Source organism: Ictalurus punctatus, chromosome 3 (genome assembly GCF_001660625.3).
Source record: "Ictalurus punctatus breed USDA103 chromosome 3, Coco_2.0, whole genome shotgun sequence".
NCBI lineage: Eukaryota > Metazoa > Chordata > Actinopteri > Siluriformes > Ictaluridae > Ictalurus > Ictalurus punctatus.
The window spans coordinates 8,805,099-8,828,230 of record NC_030418.2 but is presented as its reverse complement, the minus strand read 5'-3'; the positions used below and the strand labels follow the sequence as shown (position 1 = coordinate 8,828,230).

General features: G+C 40.8%; 1 protein-coding gene across 3 annotated transcripts in view; it reads left to right on the top strand.

The window, feature by feature from the left end:
• The window catches only part of LOC108261051 (signal-induced proliferation-associated 1-like protein 2), a 202,331-nt gene that overhangs the window by 153,460 nt on the left and 25,739 nt on the right, over nt 1-23,132 (top strand). For all 3 annotated transcript variants that reach the window (XM_017461868.3, XM_017461867.3, XM_017461866.3), the window contains one exon: nt 13,680-13,899. In XM_017461868.3, the coding sequence (XP_017317357.1) occupies nt 13,680-13,899 (220 nt within the window). The remainder of the gene's footprint in view (nt 1-13,679; nt 13,900-23,132) is intronic.

Sequence of the window (23,132 nt, the reverse complement as noted above, 5' to 3'; positions counted from 1 at the left end):
AATGAGCAAGCCAGAGGCAACCTAACAAGGAAGATCTGCCTTGTTGATGAGGATTGTGGATGAGAACCCATCCTCATCTGGGTGACATCAGATGTGGTGTTCACCATGTAATATGGATTAAATTCAGATCAAACATGCCCTGATGAATATTTTGGTTATACACAATGTAAATAGTCTGATTTATTCCAAATGGTCTCTCTGACCAATATTCCTGGTCATTTTTGTCTGACCAGTCCAGAATTAATTTTCTGCCACAATTTATGAATCCACTACAAAACTTCCCCCCAAGATATATGAATGCAGAGGCTGACCAGGATGCAATGCCTGAAGATTAATTTCCACCAGGTGTCTCCAGCTGAGTGGAGGCACTGGTCATTAATCTTGTCATCTGGTTTGCAGTCTGTTGCATGTGAGATCAGTTGCCTGGTATGGCCTCATGTGCTCTCCCGGCAGACCATGTCTTTCTTTCCAGCAGAATCTTCCAGTGGTACTCATAACCATCAACTGCTCCCTCTAGCTTTGTGTAAGATGTTTTTATTTAATTACTATGTATTGGATTAATGTTTATTTTTGAGGATAAAATCATCAAACACTGAAGCCTGTAAGTTTGAAAATAAACATTTGGTTGGTACACTGAGCGTGTTGGAACCACTTGACCTTCCCCACCACAACAAAGTTGAAAATTGTACTGCATGGTGACCCCACTCTGGAATTGAAAGGACAATAATGTGAATTATAAGCCAGGATGCACTGACTAAGAGAGAAACTGGTTTTGCCCTTTAAATTCAGCATGGATGTGCTGCAGTCATAAAAGAAAGAAAACTTAAAATGCAAATTAATGTTTTGAGAGATGCACATAAACTTGAATTAAAGTATTTCACATTTAAATGCAAATACTGCCATAGTGAAAGGATAAATTAACTGAAAATGATGCTGATAGTAAGCATCTCAGCCAATACTGCAGATGGAACTTTGAATAAATTTGGAAAAAACAAAGGAAAACTTGGAGCGTGCACAAGGAATGTGGGATGTGGAACATGGAAGGTGGGATTGATCTGCATGGATCAGGGAAGGAATAGATGGCATGCCACTGGATTGACCCTTTGCAGCACCTTAAAAGGCCGATGAACTGGGGGGCCAGTTTACTCTAAAGGTCCTGATTGGAGAGCCAAACCCTCTGTCCAGGATGAAGACTTGGGGAGGGTCTGTGTCTGTGTGGTTGGCCTGAAGCTGCTGGTGCTGGTGCCTTTGTCCAGGGGCTGAAGATACCACAACCTCAGTCTCCTGCTCCTGGAAAAGCAGGGGTTGGTACCCAAACTGGAACTCAAACGGGGACATCCCGGTAGAAGAGCAGTATCGAGTGTTGTGTGCATATTCAGCTCACATGAAGTATTTACTCCAGGAGCTTGGGTTAGAGGATGCCAGGCAGTGCAGAGTTGTCTCCAGGTGATGGTTCAACCTCTCCATCTGGTAATTGGACTCAGGGTGGAAACCAGAGTAGAGGATGGCTGATGCACCGATCAGCCGACAAAATCAGAACTGGTAGATAAACTGCGGCCTCTGATCAGACACCAGGCTCTGTGGGAGATCATAGATCAGAACATGTGCTGACACATTAGATCAGCAGTAACTTGAGCAGATTGGAGTTTAGGTAAAGGAATCAAACAACATGCTTTGAATAATCTATTAATTATCACTAGATTGATTGAATTACCTTGGGAGGTGGGAATTCCTGTTATGAAGTCTAGCCATACATGGAACCATAGTCATTTGGGGATAGAATAGTGGAATCATTTCATATTCATATTCATTTGGGCCACTGGGTGGAATAGTCCCTGCGGACATTGTCAGTGTTTGTGCTCTGGGCACAGGTGGTACAAGCAGCAACAAATCCCTGTGAATCAGCTTCTATGTTGAGCCACCAAAAGCACCTCTTGAGGAAGTTCAGGGTCCACATTGCACCTGGGTGACCAGCAAGACATAAACCATGCCCCTACTGCAGTACCTGGGAGCATACAGAAGCAGGGACAAGTAATCAGTTAGGAGGACCTCCTGGCTCTGGCTCTCCCCACTGTGCCCATCACACAACAGTCTCAATTACCCAGTGAACTGGGGCAACAATGCCCGAACTATGGGCAATGGGTTCTTCCCAAGAAGATCTCTGTGGAATGGAAATTCCACTTGTCTGGCTTAATGTACAATTGATTCCTCAGGAGGCATTGCAAGACTTACCAGACATGACTGGCATATTCATGGAGTGACTTGGAAAATATGAGGACATCATCTAAGTCAGTGGTTTTCAAAGTGGGGGCCGCCAGGGGGCACCCGGGGGGCCTCAACAATTTGATGTGAAAAATAAATAAATACATGATTCTCACTCTCAGACAACCACACACACACACACACACACACACACACACACACACACACACACTATCAATTCCAAATGAATGTAAAGATGAAAGAGGTAATTATTAATTTAAAAAAAGGGGGATATATTGAGAAGTCTGTATTTTTAATATGTTTTAAAGACATCTTGAAAAAGGGGGGCCTCAGTCAAATGTTAATGCCATTTGGGGGGCCTTGTCCTGAAAAACTTGAAGTTCTAGAGACTCAGGAGACATGGGCAAATTTGCGGGGAAAATGCATGTGGCATGGCAGGTGGCACCCCACTCAAGCACTAAACCAGTGGACCAGTCTATGTGAGGGTAATGGCGGCCTAGTCACAGGAAGCATAGGACAATGGGAAACTTGGAAGGATTAATAAGTTGGAACTGCTACTTCTCTTGATGGTTATTGATGGACAGATGTACAGGAGTGGTAAGATGGTGAACACAGCCATTGCCCAGGAGTCTTCGATCCAGGGCAGTAACTGTTAAGGGCAGCTCAAAGTTGACTAGGGGAATTTGGAGATTCTTGGCAAGGGACAAGTCTATGAAGTTGCTGGCAGCGCCAGAGTCCGCCAGAGACTGAAGGGTGTGCTGTTGCCCACCCCAAGAAAGTGAGGAGAAAAGGAGGACCCTAGCTGGAGTAGACTTTGGAGTGAAGGTGGGTCCCATCACAGTCCTACCTCCTCTACATGGGACTGGATTTTTCCCGATGACTCTCAGCAAGTGGACCTGAAGTGACCTTATTTCCCACAGTAGAGGCAACACTTCTCTCACATACACTGGCTACACTTGGTCAGGGAGAGTCATGTTCCTCACAACTGCATGGGTTCCTCTGATGAATTGAAACCTTGGGAGCCATACAGAGGTTCCCTTCCTCTCACAGAGTCAGTTGTCCAGCCAAATTGAGAGGTGAAGCAATGCATTCAAGTCTCTTAAGGCCAGTTCATCCTTGATGAGTGTCTCCTGGTTCCACAGGTTCTCAGTAGCCAGTGTACAGGAAGCAATGTCATACTCAGCCACACTACAACTGCCTTCACAGAGCTGGAGGAGTTGTTTGGCAGCCTCCCAGCCACTGACTGGATGGTCAAAGACCCTTCTCATCTCCTCTGTGAACGCATGGTAGGGGACCCTGCTACTCCCAAATGGCTGTGGCCAAGGCTAGTGTTTTCCCAGTGAGGGGGATTAAACAGACACTATTGCAGCACAAAAAAAGTGAGACACTACTTGCAGCACAAAAAAAGGTATGAAAGGGAACACTAAATCCATGTAAGGACACAAATTTTACATTAGAAAGTATGACTGAAACGGTAGTAAAGTAAGATAAAATGGCAAACTTATTGAAGCATGCAAGTCTGTTGATCAGTGGAGTGCATTACAAATAATGTTTTGAATTCTTTGTACTTGGCAACAAAATAAAAGCTGATGTGGTAGTGACCACTTTCCTCAGTGTAATCAGACGCAAAACTTACAATCTACCGTGAAGCCCTATGCCTTCATCTGGCTAAGCTGGGTGACTTCTCTTATGACACTATTGTGACTATGCTCAAAACATGTTATTCTCCAAAGTTGCTGAATTCAGATTTCACAAATAAAATCAGGAGTTCATCACATAGTTTGTCACAGTTTTCAGACTGTTAACTGAACAGTGAGTTTGGGCAAAGTTAGTGTCCAGTCTATGCAGTGAGGCCATCCAGAAGCATCTTTGGACTGAGATTAACCTAACATTAGCGTGGGCAATAGAAGTGAGCACATCTATGTAAATGGCAGCAAAAGAGGCACAACAGCTAAGTGCATCTACACAAGTACACAAAGTGAACACAGAAAAGCGAAAACCTGAACTATATAAAATTGGTCAACAAGCACTGAAATACTGGTACATAGACATGGACTGGAACATGAAAAAGAAAGAGGTGAATCAACAGGAACACATACTAGACAAACAAAGTGATGAATCCAATGAATGTAAATGAATATTTACATGTGATGTCAGTCTCAGGAAATGCAGATGACAACTGGATGACACCACTGCTGGATCAGAAGCCTGTACAAGTGCAAGTGCACACAGGTGCAGCAGTGTCACTGATATCCAGAGCAGTTCATAAAGAAAAGCTACAACATTTGATGCAAAAGACTGCTAAGCTGACTCTGAAAATGTACACTGGCAAGACTGTGCCAGTAAAAGAGCTAAACAGACAGAAGTAACATAAGTCCAAGTGAAAATATTCAAATGAACTGATCTAATCATATCTGAAGTGTTTTTTTTTTGTCTTTCAAGGATGAAGAGGGAGATAACATTAAGGTTAAAGCCTTCGTTGTTGAGAAGGAATGAGTTTATAGTTCAATTTGGTCACTTACTGTGGGGCTATCGATTTATAATACCACACATGCCGTTGGTATGTGTGAGGATGCCACACACAGCAGAATACAAAACCAGTGAATATGAAACATTCTGTAAATGTTAGTTCTTGATCCTGTATGATACTGTAAATGATATTACTTCGCCATGTAATATGGCTTGAATTCATATTAAACATGCACTAAGGAATATTTTGATTGTACACATTGTAAGTATCCAGATTTATTACACGTGGTCTCTCTGACCGACATTCCTGGTCATTTTACTTTGCCAGTCCAGAATCAACTTACTTCCATTGACCAGTGTCAACATCCTGTCAGCTTACATCATTTCAGCAATTGTTCAATCGGCTTTTTCTTAACTATCACAATTTTTTTATATAATATCAGAAAAAATATATATTCTCAAGTGAGGAACATTTTTGTGCTTCCTAATTCTGCTTCAAAATATTAGTTAAATATCCATTCTAACCCTCATCCAACCTTCCAGTTATCTTAAAATCTTTCGGTGTGTAACATTAACTTTGTTCCCATACTCACCATGTTATTTCATGTGCATTGTGACCCAGAATGAATGTAAATATTCTGAATGTGAAAATAATAAAACATTTTATAATCTATAGATTATAGACTTTTATCGATTGGTTACAAACTCTTTATTCCCAATTAAGTGTATATATCAGTATATAAATGCAATCCCAGCAAACACAAACGCGCTTTCGACATTCTTGAAACGCTATATTACTTTGAATTTATGTGAAAAAAAAACTGATTAATGAAGTTACTGCTATGTAATTTCAAAGAAATATATCTAGATGTGATTGTTCATTGTTCATTAAGATTTACTTTTATTTAATTTTTTGATAGCGTATTCTCTAGTTTATGGGAATACGAAATCTCTTGCAAATGAAACAGCACATACAAAGCTATGCACGCGCATGCACAGATATCGTCCCTAAACCACTTTGGATTTCATTGTACATATAGGCTATATCTTGAACTGGTATGTTTGTGTTATATATGAATGGATTGTTAAATAGATTATACTCTAGGCATTTCCATGACGTGTAAAAATGTTGTTTATTTTATATACCTGAATAAAAGATTCTGAAGTTGCAATCCCTTCGTTGCTAATACGTGGTCAAAATCATGTTTAATAAATACGAAAGTTGATCTGATAGTGGCCGATATCGCTCTTGGATGTGAGCGATAATAGGGGACAGTACACGATACAAGAGATATGAGAGTATACTCTCTTACATCGATGATAAGATTATACTTTGATTGGATTATACTTTGATTAAAATATTCCATATATTATCACACCATAATCATATGCTTAATATGTTTAAATGCTGGTTTAACATTAAGTCAGGGGTAGTTGTGGCTCAGTTGGTAGAGCGGGTTGTCCACTAATCATAAGGTTGGCAGTTCGATCCCCGTTTTGCGACTTGATTATACGTCATATCAACGATAATCTTTGCGACTTTTCGCCGACTATTCGATGTTGAATTGTTTATATATATATATATATATATATATATATATATATATATATATATATATATATATATATATATATAAGGTATAATGTATGTATGTAATTTTGATTGAGCCATCAGCATGTAATTGTCATGGATATCCCCTTGTGCTGAATGTCGTAGCTATTATGCAGTTCACTTCAGTAATTTTCTGTATTTTTACAATTTTCTGTTTCACCCCTCAGATGCTATTGTCTTTTTAGTTTTGCTTACCATCAATTCTTTGAGACCTGTGGTCTGTCAGTCATGCCCTAATACATACCATAACACAGTTACAGGCTTACAGTTCCCTCCACAACTATTGTAACGGCAAGACCAATACATTTGTTTGTGCTGTAGACCAAATACATTTTGGCAAAAGATGGAAATAAGATGAGAGTTTAGCATTTCAGCTTATTTCCTGGTATTTATATTTAGATGTGTTAAACAACATAAAACATAGAAACTTTTGTATCAGACCACCAAATTTTTAGGCGAGCAAAAGTACAGGAATGGATACATCTTGAAGTAAAATAAAGTAAATAACACTTAATATTTGTTTGCATATTCCTTACTTGCAACAACTGCATTAAGCCTGCAACTCACTGTCATCAGCAAATTGTTTGTTTCTTCTTTAGTAATGCTTTTCCACAGCCTCTTTCAGTTGTTGCTTATTTCAGGGGGTTTCTCTCTTCAGTCTCCTCTTTAGGAGGTAAAATGCATGCTCAATTGGGTTGTCTGGTGATTGACTTGGCCAGGTTAAAACTTTCCAACAAGACTAGATGTTCAGAGCTATTTATTGTTTAAACCAGTGGTTCTCAACACTGGGGGTGCACCTCCCTGGGGGAGGGGGGACATGGAGAGATCAGGAGGGAGGCGCAAATTGTTTTCAAGAAAAAAAATCACAGACATCATTTGGGTACTCTGTGTATTTTATTGCTTTTCAAATAGAACATGCAGAAATGAAAAACCCTGCATTTTCTTTTTGCTGGGGAGAGGCTAAGCTTAGAATTCCTTTTATTTATCTGTCAGTGCAGACCAGTGTAGCCAATCTAGCAACTCTTCAGACGCCATTAGCAATTTTATTTTTGCAAAAAAAAAAAAAGTGCCTAATGGCAAATCTAGAGACTTTTTGGACAAGCCTTAGCAACTTTCCAAATGTTGCCAGTACTGTCCTGAGAGTGCAAGTTCTTGCTTTCCCTCTGCATGATCACGTCTCTCTGCATCTGCTCTGTTCGGTGAGTGGCTGAGAGCCAGAGCAGCACATCCCGTTGATCTCACGGCAACTGACATAGACGTGAATGTAAAAAGAAGCAAACGCAGGTGTCACATTGACTTAACAATGCCATGGCTAACGAGATGCGCCCTTTGTCAAAATTTGTATAATCCGTATGCTAACGTTTTTAGAAAGCAAGACGAATTGAATGCAACATGTTTTACATGCAAAATAGCCTATTTCTCTTGTTCAAGGTAGTTATAGTGTTCAGGAACATTTTTGATCATTCATGTTCCATACCTGTCCATTAGATAGTTTTATAAATGTCATAAAAGTTATTTTTTAAAAATCATAAAAGTTATTAAAAGAATTTTAAGTACAGACGCACACACACACACACACACACACACACACACATATACACACACACACACACACACACACACACACACACAAAATCTATCTATCTATCTATCTTTCTATCTATCTGTCACATATTCCTCATAATGAAGGTTAGGACGGATGCAAATGCAGATAAGAGTTTAATGAGAGAGAAACAGGCAGACAAATCCAAAATACTCGACAATAGCGAGGTCAAAAAACAGGCAAAGGGTCAGGCGATTTGCAAACAGGCATAAACGGGGTAAGGCTAGAATCGAGAATGAGAAATGAGAATAAGATCAAGAAACATGAAACAAAACGTGGAACAAGGTATAATCGCATGATTAGAATGAATGAGTGCTCTGGGAATTGCAGTCCATGGCGGCCATGGTTGTAGGCCATAATGCAGGATGTGAAATGTTGTCACTGGTTTGCTGTTATTTGACAGAACATCCCCCCACCCTCCGAAGCGCCAAAATACACTCCCTTCCCTGGTGGTCCTGGCCCTCTGGGCAAAATGTCTTCAAGTGAACCGGGAGACTGAGCGGTATCCTCAGTTGAGCAGGAAGGCAGAGCAATGTCCTCAGCAGAGCAGGAAAGCAGAGCGTCGTCCTCCTTTGACTCTGCAGGCTGAACTTGGTTGGCTGTGTCAACAGACATGGGCGTGAGCAGAACTTGGTTGGTGCTGACGTCAGTTTCAGGCGTGAGCAGAACCTGGTTGTCCGTGTCAGCAGACTCTGGCTTGATCAGAACTTGGGGTCTGTGTCAGCAGACTCGGGTGTGATCAGAACCTGGTTGGTCGTGACGTCAGCTTCAGCCATGAGCAGAACCTGGTTGGTCATGATGTCGGCTTCAGGCTTGAGCAGAACCTGGTTGGTCATGATGTCGGCTTCAGGCTTGAGCAGAACCTGGTTGGTCGTGACGTCGGGTTCAGGCCTGAGGAGATCTTGGTTGCTTGTGAGGCGGCTTCAGGGATGAGCAGAACCTGGTTGGTCGTGACATCAGCTTCAGGCGTGAGCAGAACCTGGTTGGTTGTGATGTCGGCTTCAGGCTTGAGCAGAACCTGGTTGGTTGTGACGTCGGCTTCAGGCGTGAGCAGAAACTGGTTGGTCGTGACGTCGGTTTCAGGCATGAGGAGATCTTAGTTAGTCATCACGGCGGTTTCAGGTGTGAGCAGAACCTGGTTGGTCATGACGTCAGCTTCAGGCATGAGCAGAACCTGGTTGGTCGTGACATCGGTTTCAGGCATGATGAGATCTTGGTTGGTCGTGACATCAGTTTCAGGTGTGAGCAGAACCTGGTTAGTCATGACATTGGTTTCAGGCATGAGGACTTGGATGGTCGTGTCAACAGTCTCTGGTATGAGCCTAACTTGGTTGGTCATATCAACAGACTCTGGTCTGAGCATAACTTGGTTGGTTGTGACTTCGACCTGGGACAAGAACTTGGCCTGAGCAGAGCTTGGGTTGGCCGTCTCTTTGACCTGGGACAGGAACTTGGCGTGAGCAGAGCTTGGGTTGGCCATCTCTTCGACCTCAGACAGGAACTTGCCGTGAGCAGAGCTTGATTTGGTCGTCTCTACGACCTGGGACAGGAACTTGGCTTGAGCAGAGCTTGGGTTGGCTGGCTCTTCGACCTGGGACAGGAACTTGGCATGAGCAGAGCTTGGGTTGGCTGTCTCTTCGACCTGTGTGAGAAACTTGGCTTGAGAGGTCGTCTCTTCTACTGTGGACAGGACCTTGGCTTGAGAGGTCGTCTCCTCGACCTCAGACATGAACTTGTCTTGGAAGGCCATCTCTTCGAACTCGGACAGGAACTTGGCTTGAGAGGCCATCTCTTCAACCTCAGAACGGAACATGGCTTGAGAGGTCGTCTCCTCGACCTCAGACATGAACTTGTCTTGGAAGGCCATTTCTTCGAACTCGGACCAGAACGTGTCTTGGGAGGCCGTCTCTTCAACCTCAGACAGGAACTTGGCTTGAGAGGCCGTCTCTTCAACCTCAGACAGCAACTTGGCTTGAGTGGTCGCCTCTTCGACCTCGGACAGGAACTTTGCTTGAGAGGTCGTCTCTCCGACCTCAGACAGAAACTTGGCTTGAGTGGTCTCCTTTTTGACCTAGTGCATGAACTTGGCTCGGGAGCTCGTCTTGTCCACCTTGGACGTGAACGTGGCGTGTGATGTCGCCTTGTCGACCTCAGACCGGAACGAGCCTTGGGAGGTCACCTCATTGACCTCTAGCAGGAGCTTGACTTTATTCTGGAGCTCTGTGGTCGCCACATTGACCTCTGACTGGGGCTCTGGAGATGAGATCACCACATTGAGCTCTGGCTGGAGCTCGGCAGGTGAGACCACCTCGTCGGTCTCAGGTTTGAGCTCTGCTTTTGCTTTCTTGCGGAGCCATTGGCGGGCAAGCCATCTGCCCTTGAAACATTCCTGAGAGCAGTAAGATGTTCCGGATCTCCCCAGCTTATCACAGTTTAGACATTGTAGCTGCCGCAGGTAGTCACACAATCCATGTACTCCGGCGTTACACTCACCTTGTTCTCCTGCTGCTTCTTTGTTTCTATGGCAAAGTTTTCTGTCACATATTCCTCGTAATGAAGGTTAGGATGGATGCAAATGCAGATAAGAGTGTACTGAGAGAGAGACAGGCAGGCAAATCCAAAACACAGAGACAATAGCAAGGTCAGGATACAGGCAAATGGCCAGGTGATTGGCAAACTGGCATAAACAGAGCAAAGCTAGCATCGAGAACAAGAAATGAGAATAAGATCAAGAACCATGAAACAAAACAAGGATCAGGGTATAATCGCTTGGTACAGTGGTAACACTAATACTTTGCAAAGACATTGTGCAGTGCAGGATGGGAAATGTAGTCATTGGTTGCTGTGATATGAATATCTATCTATCTATCTATCTATCTATCTATCTATCAAAACAGATTATAAATTAGGTTATATATAGCTAGATTTTATATCGAATAGATAATCATTATACCTGGTCTCCTCCAATATGGGGAGGGGGTGGGTGTGCCACATGATAGTGGAGGCTTGGCGGGACTTTAGTTACAGAACTTTGAGAACCTCTGGCTTAAACAATCAATCTATCCAGACACACCTGGTTAACAAGGAATACCTTTCAGTCATAGGTTCCAATATTTTTGCTTGCCTAAAATTTGGGTGGTGTGATGCAAAATGTGCTACAGTGCTGTGAAAAAGTATTTTTCTGATTTCTTCTGTCTTTGTATATATCTCATACTAAATTGTTTCAGAAATTAAAACAAAATCTAAGTAAAACAAAGGCAACCAGAGTAAACACAAAATGCAGTTTTTAAATGATAATGTTATTTATTGACGCAAAAAAATAAAATGTATTTGCCCAAATCTATGAAACTGCATTCACAATGGGGTTCAGCTGGACTAGATGCAACCAGGCCTGATTACTGCAAACCCTGTTCAATTAAATCAACACTTAAATAGAACGTAAACTTAAATAGAACCAACAGTAAGTTGGTTAAAACGTCTTATCCAGTAACACACTATGCCAAAATTGAAAGAAATTCCAGAAATGATGAGGAAGAAGGTGATTGAAATACATCAGTCTGGGAAGGGTTACAAAGCTATTTCAAACGCTCTGGGACTACAAAGAACCACAGTCAGAGCCATTATCTCGAAATGGAAAAACTTGGCACAGTAGTGAGCCTTCCCAGAAGTGGCCAACCTTCCAAAATTCCTCCAGGAGCACAACAACTACTCATCCAGCAAGTCACAAAAGAGCCGAGGACAACATCAAAGGAATTACAAGCCTCTCTTGCATCAATAAACATCACTGTTCATGACTCCACTATCAGAAAGCCACTGGGCAAAAATGACATCCAAGGAAGAGCGGCAAGGCGAAAACCATTGCTAATCCAGAAGAACATTAGGATTCATCTGAATTTTGCCAAAAGACATCTCGATGATCCTCAAAACTTTTGGGAGAATGTTCTGTGGACTGATGAGTCGAAAGTGGAACTGTTTGGAAGACAGGGGTCCTGTCAGCATAAATAAAACACAGAATTCCACAAAACAAACATTATACCTACAGTCAACCATGGTGGTGCCAGTGAGATGGTGTGGGCAGAGGTGGGTAGAGTAGCCAAAAATTTTAAAGTAAAACTACTTATAAAAATAATTTCTCAAGTAACAGTAAAAGGAATAAGGTTAATAATTACTTGAGTAAGAGTAATAAAGTATCCAATAAGAAGACTACTCAAGTAGCAAGTTACTAGTCACTTGGGATCTGATTAAATTTAAGGGAAAATCCTGAATTTCAGACTACTTGGAGTACTGTCACACCTCTTCTTGAAAGTCTATGTTCTGTTTATATGATATAAAACTTGGGTTCAAGATGAAGTAGCATATCTCAGTCCTGTGATGGTACAATAACACAGAACCTGTCATTTTCAGCACAGAATCTCTATCTCTCTCACACACACACCAAAAAACAAGCATTTTTAGTTCAGATTGTCTATTTTCTTTATTGTCTTTATTTTCACATGCTATTTACACAAACTTGTAAGCTTCTGCATTTAAACAAGACAACAGTAAACAAAACAACAGACTATGGAACAGAACAGAAGAGTGAGTATGTTGGTATGTTTGTGTGTCCGTGTGTGCATGCTTGCATGCATGTGTGTGTGTGTGTTTGTGTGTGTGTGTGTGTGTGTCCTCTGCCAACATGCTCGCTTCTTCCCCTTTTCCAGGATTGAAAATGATCTTTATCTACAGTATAAGTATGGTCAGTTAAACCTACGCTTAAAAGTAAGTTTTTTTCAGAACTTAACTGAAGTAAATGTAATAAAGCAAATGTAGTAGGTTACTATGCACCTCTGAGTGTGGGGATATTTTGCTGCTTAAGTGCCTGGGCAGCTTGCAATAATTGAGGGAAACTTGCATTCTTCTCTCTACCAGAAAATCCTAAAGGAGATATCCGGTCTTCAGTCCATGAATTGAAACTCAAAAGCAACTGGATTATGTAGCTAGACAATGATCCAAAACATCAGAATAAGTCCAAGTCATAGAAGTAAGTGAAGGACTGATCTCATTATCGGAAGCATTTGGTTGCAGTTATTGCTTTTTCACTTTGGTGATAAATGTTGGATAACTTTTTTTTTTTTTTTGCTTCAAAAAAAAAAAAATAAATAAATAAAAACTGTATTGTGTGTTTACTCAGGTTACCTTTGTTCTATGTTGTATTTTGTGTGAAGATCTAAAACTATTTGGTATGAGAGAACAGAAAAAAATATTTTTCATAGCACTATATGTTCTATGTCATTTAACACATATAAGTACCAGGAAAAAATAGCTGAAATTCTAAACTCTCTTCTCAAATTTACCTTTTGATCGCAAATTCAAATGTATTCAGTCTACAGCAAAAACAACCGAATTGGCCTTGCTGTTCCAATAGGAGGGAAATGTATTTGGTTTGAGTCAAAAATACAACCAGGGCAAAATCTACTCCTATTTGTTTTGTCTTCCCAGTTAAATCAAATTATGATTGTTATAAATATAAGCCCATTTATAGCCCTTTCTGCATTTTGAATTTTGGATGACATAAAATTTCCTTATGGAGCACTGCCTACATATCACTTTTCAACATTCCTCACCATCACTCACTGTTTGGTTCATGAATGTACTGCTTGTGTTATGTCTTACTGGTCAGCTACCCATATAGGCAACAGCAAAGGGGAAGAATTAACATGGCCTCACCATGCCCTCTTTCTGTGGAATCAGTGTAACCTCTAATGTATGTTATATCTGTCTGTCTTTAATCAGGCTTTGGTCTCAGAAAGTCCACTTCCCTGCCGTGTACTGTACCGCGCTCTGTCAGAAGAGAGTATGTGCAGTAATCGCAAAGGCTCATCCTATGCCAGCTCCCGCAGCTCAGTGCTTGATCAGGTTCTACCAAATGATATACTGTTCAGCAGCACTCCAGCTTACCACAGCACTCTCCCCTCTCGCATTGGCTGCAGCCAGCCTGTATCCAACCTCCGGAGTGAGTACATTAATTGCTTCCAAAGTCAATGGTTTATCTCTTTTTTTTTACTATTATCTCCAGCCTTTTAGCCATTATTTCATCTTTCTTTTGTGGTAAGTCACATACATTGCAGTAACAATAAATATGTAATTAAATATGCATACCTACTGCTTATTGATGAAAGATAGCAGAAATATATATATATATATATATATATATATATATATATATATATATATATATATATATATATATATATATATATATATATATGTATGTATATATGTATGTGTGTGTGTATGTATGTGTGTGTGTATGTATGAATGGCTTCTATAATGTGATCTTCACCTGAGTAATCTCTGACACAAACTATATGGGCAAATGTTTGTGGACACCTGACCATCAGATCCATATGTGCTTTTGATACATCCCATTCCAGATTTGGATTTTGTATATGGTTAAACTGTAATTCTTTATTTAAATATGCATAGCATGTTAATATACTCTGTATAGACTGCAATTCATCCTTATGCGGGTGAAAAGTAGTGTGTCATGGTCTCAGTGCCATTTTGCCACCTTTTGCTACTCTTAAAATTCTGAGACACTGTAGTGCACGTGCCACACTCAAGGCTCGCGGGTCAAACATGGCCCACTCCTTCTTTTTCATCTGGTCTTTGCCACTGTTCAAAAATAATATTGAAATGGCCCTTAATATAATAAAGCTCATTTACAGCATAACAGTCGCGTAGCGACCGTCCATGTTCTACACTCGCCACTGTACAACACAGAGCCCCATATCTCACAGCACTGACACATGTTAAAATCAATTCCTGTAAAATCAACTGCTGTACCTGATGCAGTTCAAACCCACGTCTTAAAAATATTTAGAAAGCATTAAGTTTTGGTAGGAGCCAGAAATTATGTTCAAGGGAAATATATCAACAGTACTAAAAATCAAGAACATGACATCTTATTTATTTATTGCATGGACAGTTCAAATGTAGACCTTTTATAAATGTCATTGCGACATCACAGTATAGTGCAAAATATATCCTTTTGTTGCCCTATCCCAACATGAGACATGTTGCAGCAATCAAATTTAAAATTACTTTATCTTTTCACTTAAATTGGTACATTTCCTCAGATTAAACATTTGATATGTTTTCTATGTTCTATTGTGAATAGCATATGGGTTTATGAGATTTGAAAATTATTGCATTGTTTTTATTTACATTTTCCACAGCATCCCAAGTTTTTTGGAATTATATATATATATATATATATATATATATATATATATATATATATATATATAATATACATACATACACACATGCACGCACACACACACACACACACACACACACACACACACACACACACACACACACACACATGTAGTACTGTGCAAAAGTTTTAGGCACATGCAAAGAAATGCTGTAGAGCAAAGATGCCTTCAAAATAGTGAAATTAAATGTTTATAGATTTAAAAAACGAATACAGTAAAGAGCAGTAAACAGTAGTATATGAAACAGAGTCAATATTTGGTGTTACAAAAAAAATATATATATAGTAGTCTCTGGTACAATTTGTGCAGTTTTATAATGAAATTAGTTGGTAAGTTTTACTGAGCATCTTGCAGAACCAGCCACAGTTCTTCTGGAGACATTGACTGTCACACTTGCTCCTTATTTTGCAGCAAAACCCAACAGCCTTCATTGTGTTTTTTCCCTGAAAAGTGGTCTCATTTAATTTTAATTTAACATTTAATTTTGTGCTAGAAAACTAATGTTTGGGAATCTACACTGTTTCTTGTACTGACATGATAACGTTCTTATAAAATAAAAAATGTATGACAAAGTAACAAAGCTTGCACTAAAAAAGTAGGGTGCCTAAGTGTTTTGCACATCACTGCGTGTGTATGTGGGTGGATATATATACATACATTTTATATATATATATATATATATATATATATATATATATATATATATATATATATATATCTATAAAAAATATTATGTTCTTTAAAAAAAAAAAGGTGCAAAGGTATTATGTAGAGGAAGAAGAGACCAGCTGAGTGCAAATGAAAAGGTGTATATATGAGTATATATGTCCGATGAACACACGACATCATGCGGTATTTAGTCAGTTGTGTGCAAAGAGGCAAGTTGAGAATGAGGTGTGAAGGCAAGTTACCATGGTAGTGCAAATGACAACAGACAAAGGGTATTTAAGAGTGCAAACAGGATTAATATTGTACAGGTTTTTTTTTTTTTTTTGGGGGGGGGGGGGTTTGTTGTTTTTTTTTTTTTTTTTTTACATGGGTCTGAATGGTTGTGTACACTTCAGCACCCGAGTTCAGAGTTCAGAAGGCTTGCAGCTAATGCGCAGAAACTGTTCCTGAGTCTGCTAGTGTGACAGCGAAGACTCCTGTAGTGTTTACAAGATGGTAGAGGAGTAAACAGACCATAGTTGAGGTGAGAGGTGTCTTCTCACCCTTTGTAGGCAGTGTTTGTCATGATTGTCTTTGATGGAAAGTAGCTGGACATCAGTGACGTATTGGACAGTTTTCACAACCTGCTGGAGGGCCTTCTGATCTTTCAATACTGCACCGGTAAAAGGTCAGTAGGATCTGGGGGATAAGTAAGCTTTCCTGAGTTTCCTAAGGAAGTAAAGGCACTGTTGCACTTTTTTGATCAGGGTGTATATGTTGAGTGCCCAGGAAAGGTCCTCAGATATATGGACACCCAGGAACGTGAAGCTGGTTACACGCTAGACCTCGACCCCATCAATGTGGATGAGTGTGTGTGTGTGTGTGTGTGTGTGTGTGTGTGTGTGTGTGTGTGTGTGTGGACCCTCCTTGTCCTCCAGTGATCCACAATAAGCTCTTTGGTCTTCTGGGTGTTGAGTGCAAGATTGTTGTTGGCACACCATGCTGTCAGGTGCTGAACCTCTTTCCTGTAGGCCGTCTCATCATTGTCACTGATCAGACCTACCACGGTGGCGTCATTTGTAAACTTGATTATGGACTTGGAGCCATGCACAGGTATGCAATTGTGGGTGAAGAGGGAGTAGAGGATTGGTTGTCAAGCCTAACAGAGTGTGGTCTGTTAGTATGAAAGTCCAAGTTCCAATTGCAGAGGGAGGTGCTGATGCCAAGATCAATGAGCTTGGCAATAAACTTGGATAGGGATGACAGTGTTGAAGGCAGAGCTGAAATCAATGAATAGCATTCTGACATAGGTGTTGCTATTGTCCAGGTGAGTCAGGGCAGAGTGGAGAGCTGAGGTAATGGTGTCCTGTTGGATCTGTAAGTGAACTGATATGGGTCCAGTGTTAGGGGCAGGCATGTTTTCAGGTGAGAGCAGACCAGCCTCCTGAAACACTTAGCAATGATGAGAGTAAGAGCAACACGGCAGAAGTCGTTGAGGGTCATTGCAGCAGCATGTTTTGCTACTGGTACATTGGTGACTGTCTTGAAGCAGGTGGGGACAACTGCCTGGGCCAAGGACATGTTGAAACTGTTGGTGAAGACCTCAGCCAACTGTTCCGCACAGGCCCTGAGCACTCGGCCTGGGATGCCATCAGGGCCAGCAGCTTTATTTGCATTTACCCTACTCAGGGTGGAGCACATATTACTGAAGGAGAATTACTGAAGTGAGATGCATGTCATCAAGTGGGAGCTCAGTTTTATTTGGCAGCTCTGTTTCCACAATTGAAGCGAGCATGGAAGGTGTTAAGATCATTTTGAAGTGTGATGTCACTGGTTGAGGGAGTGTTTTTTATAGTCTGTGAGGGCATGGATGCCTGCCCACATGAGTCAGGGGTCATGATTGTTGAAGTTGTCCTCTATCCAAAGTTTATAGTTGTGTTTGGCTGCTGTAGTTCCCCTTTTCAGATTGGCCCTAGATAAGTTGTAGACTTCCTGATGGCTAGATCTGAAATCAACGTCACGTGCCTCCAGCAGGAGTCAGACATCCTTATTCATCCAAGGCTTCTTTTTTGGGTATGTTTTAATTATTTTATGGGTGGTTACTGTGTTGACACACTTGTTAAATGGGGCGGCTTTGGCTCAGGTGGTACAGCGGGTTGTCCACTAATCGTAGGGTTGGCGGTTCGATTCCTGGCCCGCATGACTCCACATGCCGAAGTGTCCTTGGGCAAGACACTGAACCCCAAGTTGCTCCCGATGGCAAGTTAGCACCTTGCATGGCAGCTCTGCTACCATTGCTGTGTAAAGCGCTTTGGATAAAAGCGCTATATAAGTGTGCCATTTATTTATTTTATTTTATTTAAATCCAGTGTAACCTGAGAAGCAAATGCATTCCAGTCTGTGTCCTGTGAACTGTTGCTACAATAAAAAGTCTGCTCCTTTCAGCCACACTTTTATAGTCCTCACTGTGGGTTTCAACACATTTGATGATGGGATATGTAATCTGATTGTCCAACATAGAGGAGGGGAGTAGCTTTGTAGGCCTGTTGTTCGTTTAAACATGATCAAGAGTGTTATCTCCTCTTGTAGGGCAAGAGAAGTTTTGGTAGAATTTGGAGAGTGCCCCCCTCAAATTAGTATAATTAAAATCAAAGTTCTTTCATGGCTAGCTTAGCATTAGCATCTGGGAGTACATATACTACAGCGATTATGGTGCATGTAAATTCAAGGGGCAGATAAAAAGTTCTGCATTTGGTAAAGAGGTACTTGATGTAAGCAGAACAGTAAAGCTTAATAATAAAAGCATTGGTGCACCACAAGTTCTGTTTATGTAGATGCAAACACCCACACTTTGCATTTACCAGAATCCACAGCAATTCTGTCCACTCTGCAGATGTAGTGCCTGTCTACATCAATTGCATTGATCAGAGTGATGCTATTAATCCACTTTTCCGTGAAACCCATTACATTGCAGTTCAAAAGCAAATTTTCAGTAATACGGAGGTGTATTTCATCAGTCCTTATAGCCCGAGACCGTATGTTGACAAGCAGAAGCTTCTCAGTAGAGCTGGACGATGTGGGTTGAGCTTAAGCTTAGCCCACATGCCAGACTGCCTTGCAGCGCCAGATTGTAGTGAAAAAATTATTCCTGAAATATATGACCACATGAAATAAACTGTAATCTAGTGGACAGTTAGCCAATGACAAGTGGCCTCTCTACAATTTGTTAAACAAATTTTTACAAGCCCCATGGATGACATGAGGGAGGAAGTGTTGACATCAGTGAAGATGATAATGGTATATTCATTGCAAACTTGCTGTAGCTATAGCTGCTCATGGAACTGTTATGCCATTGTTTTCATGATAAAGTTGGCTTAATGACATTTTTGTAATTTGTGCATCTGGTTTCCTTAACCATTGGGAAGAATATATAGCATATAGCATAAGTATGAACACAAAGAGGTCTGAGGCCTCATTACTACTTAACTGGACCAACAAAGGATCTGAGTCCTCAGGGACAGGCACAGTATGAGCTTAATGAGAACTGAGTCCTTTTTCACCTCTTGGTTCAGTTCAGTTCTATGGGGAGAGAAATTTGATTTGTTCTTCAGAGAGGTGTGGAGAGATGGACAGGATAAAGCCAAGAGCCTCACTATTCATGAAAAACACAAAGTGTTCCACTGATGGCAGTGGTGGTTGGGTATATTTTTTTTTGTCAGGACACTTGTTTATTTTCCTGTTATTGAACACCATGAATCTCACCGCTTTAACTTGCATGCACATTTATACAGCTGTAGAGTATTGTGCTTCTTTATTTGCAAGTTCGGATTATGCACTTTTTTTTTCTCTCGCATCAAATGGCGGACAACAAGATAGACATGGCAGCAATGCAGCGAGACATTGCAGATGCAGTAACTCCATCTGCCATTTAGAATAGACCTCCCTGCTCCTTTTTCTGGAGATGGTGCAGAACCATTCAGTGCCCGTATACAGAGATTTTAAGCACATAATGTCTTAGTTGTACCACTGGGTAAGACCAAACTTCTTACTGTAAAGCTTACTGGCCTGACATTTGCATTCTGGCAGTAAATGCATGTAATGAAGTCACAGTTGCATACGTGGATTTAAGCTTGTAACAATTATGTCCTGTAACAATTGTTCCACAATTGGGCCAATCAGGCCCATATCACTTGCCTGAGTATTACCTGTTGACCAGGTTTTATCATGTCTCTATGACTTACGGTTTTGTCTACACAATTTCTTTTTAGTCAGAAAATATATATATATTCAGCCTGCCAAAATCTGAGCTTCTCGTCATCCCAGCCTTCAATCAACCACAACCTCACTGTACAGCTCGACTCTACAACACTCAAACCAACCAGGATGGCCAGGAACCTTGGGATGATTCTTGATGACAGCTTGACCTTTACAGACTACATCTCAACAACTGCACGGTCCTGTAGGTTCATCCTGTACAACATCAAGAAAATCAGACCATAACACACCGAAGAGGCTACACAACTACTAGTCCAGGCTCTTGTTATCTCAAAAATGGACTGCTGCAACTCACTACTCTTAGGCCTCTGAGCCAGCTCCATCAAACCCCTTGAAATGATTCAGAATGCAGCAGCATGCCTCGTCTTCAACCAGCCCAAGAGAACCCATGTGACACCCCTCTTCATGTCCCTCTACTGGGTTCCTGTAGCCACCTAAAAAGAAAAAAAAAAAAAAAAGAAAAAATTACTCTGGCACATACACCTCTACTCTGCACACTTTTCTTCTTCTGGAACTAAATTAATGGATCTTGTATGGTAGCACTACATGTATTGTTCTCTGCTCGATATCACTTTGCTTGTATTTTCTCATTTGTAAGTCGCTTTGGATAAAAGCGTCTGCTAAATGAATAAATGTAAATGAAAATGAAAATGTTTCTGGAATAACCTAGTCAATCTAGTCAGTAGAAATCCACTCACAGATTAGCTCAACAATGCAGAACAACAAATTTTAGCTTAATAGGACCTAGACAGAGAAATAATTATTTGAATCTAACCTTGCCCCTACTTAAATCTGAAAAAATGTTATACGATTGTTGTACTGAAGGAGCACATCATGAGTCAAACACTCATACATGTAACCTTTACATCTGATTACTTTACAATCAAAATTGGTCCCGGTGTTCTGTTCAGGAATGTTTGGTTCATGATGAGTACTTCTCTGGAAAAAATATAATGTAGGAGAACACAGGTGATGTTACAGATTTTGATCTACAGTCCCCTCTGAAAGTATTGGAAGAGCAAGGCCTATTCTGTTGCTTTCAGTATACTTTGAAGACATTTGGGTTTGAGATCAAAAGATGAATATGAGTTGATTGATCAGAATTTCAGCTTTCATTTCCTGGGGTCTGTACCCTGAAGCCGGTTTATGTGGCTAGCCAGATAAATTTCAGTTTAGCTTCTGCCAACCCTGAGTTTTAGGTACCATGAAAGTGGCTCAGCTTTTACGTCATAGAAACTTACGCTCCACAGCTGACCTGCTCTAGGGCAGGTTATGTTTTGAGTAAGAGTATGCAAAACCAAACAATCAGCTGTAAGCAAAGTGACATAAGTGATGCAACTAATTTAACTTAGTGTCTGTTTCAATTTATTCATCATTTCTTCGTAATCCTGTGGACGTCTGAAGACAGTGCACATTTGAAGAAGTAAAGTGAAAAGCACTTTGCAACGAAAAAGTTCTCTTTCAAAGGGAACTCCTCATTCTCTGAGCTCCACACCGTGGGAAGTGCCCTTGTGCGTGACCAGCATCTGAAGCTTGTGTAACATCATGCCTATTTATAGGCCTGCCATGATCAGGTGACGTGCTAATTAACCTGCGAAGAGGCCTGATCTGAGGATGATCATGAAGGCCAAGGAGTGATCCTGATGGGACATGGGGGGACGTGAAGTTGTTAGGGCAGATAGCCCCCTAGTGCTACTGTAGGACCTCCCCTAGACAAGGCTGTCCCAAGTTTTCAGTCTTCTCTGGTCAGCGAGCTGTCACAGGGCAATGAAAAGCTGATGCTTTCCCTCCAACAGAATTTGGAAAAGTTAACATTGCTAAAAGACCATCTAGCAGCATGGAAACTACTGCCAAATATGTCTTCATGAGTCCTGTCTACCATAGAAAAAGGTTACCGGGTCCAGTTCAGAGCTCGACCCCCCGGTTCAGACGTGTGCTCACAACAGTAGTCAGCACAGAGCAGAGCCCGATGTTAGCGCTGAAAGTAAGAGCCCTCTTAGACAAAGGGGCCAGAGTACATAATAATAATAATAAACTTTATTTTATAGAGAGCCTTAAAAGCAGCTTCTCAAAGTGCTGTACACAAAATAAGCAGTACATAGAAAAAAAATATATATATATATAAAAATTAATAATAATAATAATAATAATGAAAACTAGACATCAGCAGTCAAATGTAATTTTAAAAAACGTATGTCTTGAGTTGAGCTTTAAAAATGGCAAAGGTCTGAGCTTCCCTAAGTTCAAGAGGAAGAGATTTTCAAAGGGAAGGAGTATAGACAGAAAAAGCCCTGTCACCCATAGATTTTAAGCAGGATTGTGGAACAGTTAACAAATTACACTGGGAGGAGCGTAGCCTGTAATTTGGGGTGTAAGGAATTAATAAAGCAGGTATGTAATGAGGAGCCAAGCCATGTAATGCTTTGTATGTCAGCATCATAATTTTAAAATCGACACAGAACCTGACCGGGAGCCAGTGCAAGGACTCCAGAACAGGAGTAATATGATTGCATTTCCTGGTCCCAGCCAGGATCCTGGCAGCAGAGTTTTGTACATATTGCAGTTTATTGATTGTGGATTTAGAAACTCCAGCTAAAATGGTGTTACAGTAATCTAGCCAAGTGACAACAAATGAGTTAATCAGTTTTTTGGCTACAGAGAAGTTTAGCATAGGGTGCAGTCTTTCTATATTTCTGAGGTGAAAAAGGGATGCTTTAACAGTGCTCTAAACAAAATAACCAAATGTAAGGCTCGTATCAAAAATTACTCCAAGGTTCCTCATCTTGCTTTGAGTCTCTAGAACAGAGCCATCTCCAAATAAAGACAGTTGACCAGCTTTGAGAATTTGCTGATGATGTTTAACCGCTATTCAGGCACAGAAAATTTTTACAGAAAGAAAGAAAACAAACATCAAGGTTTTCACCAGATTTTGAGTGAAGGTAAAATTGGCTATCGTCAGCATAAAAGTGACAATGGAGTGATACATGTATCCCGTTCCTTGAGGGAGGGAGTTTTTTACAGCCGTTATTTCCTGGTCCTC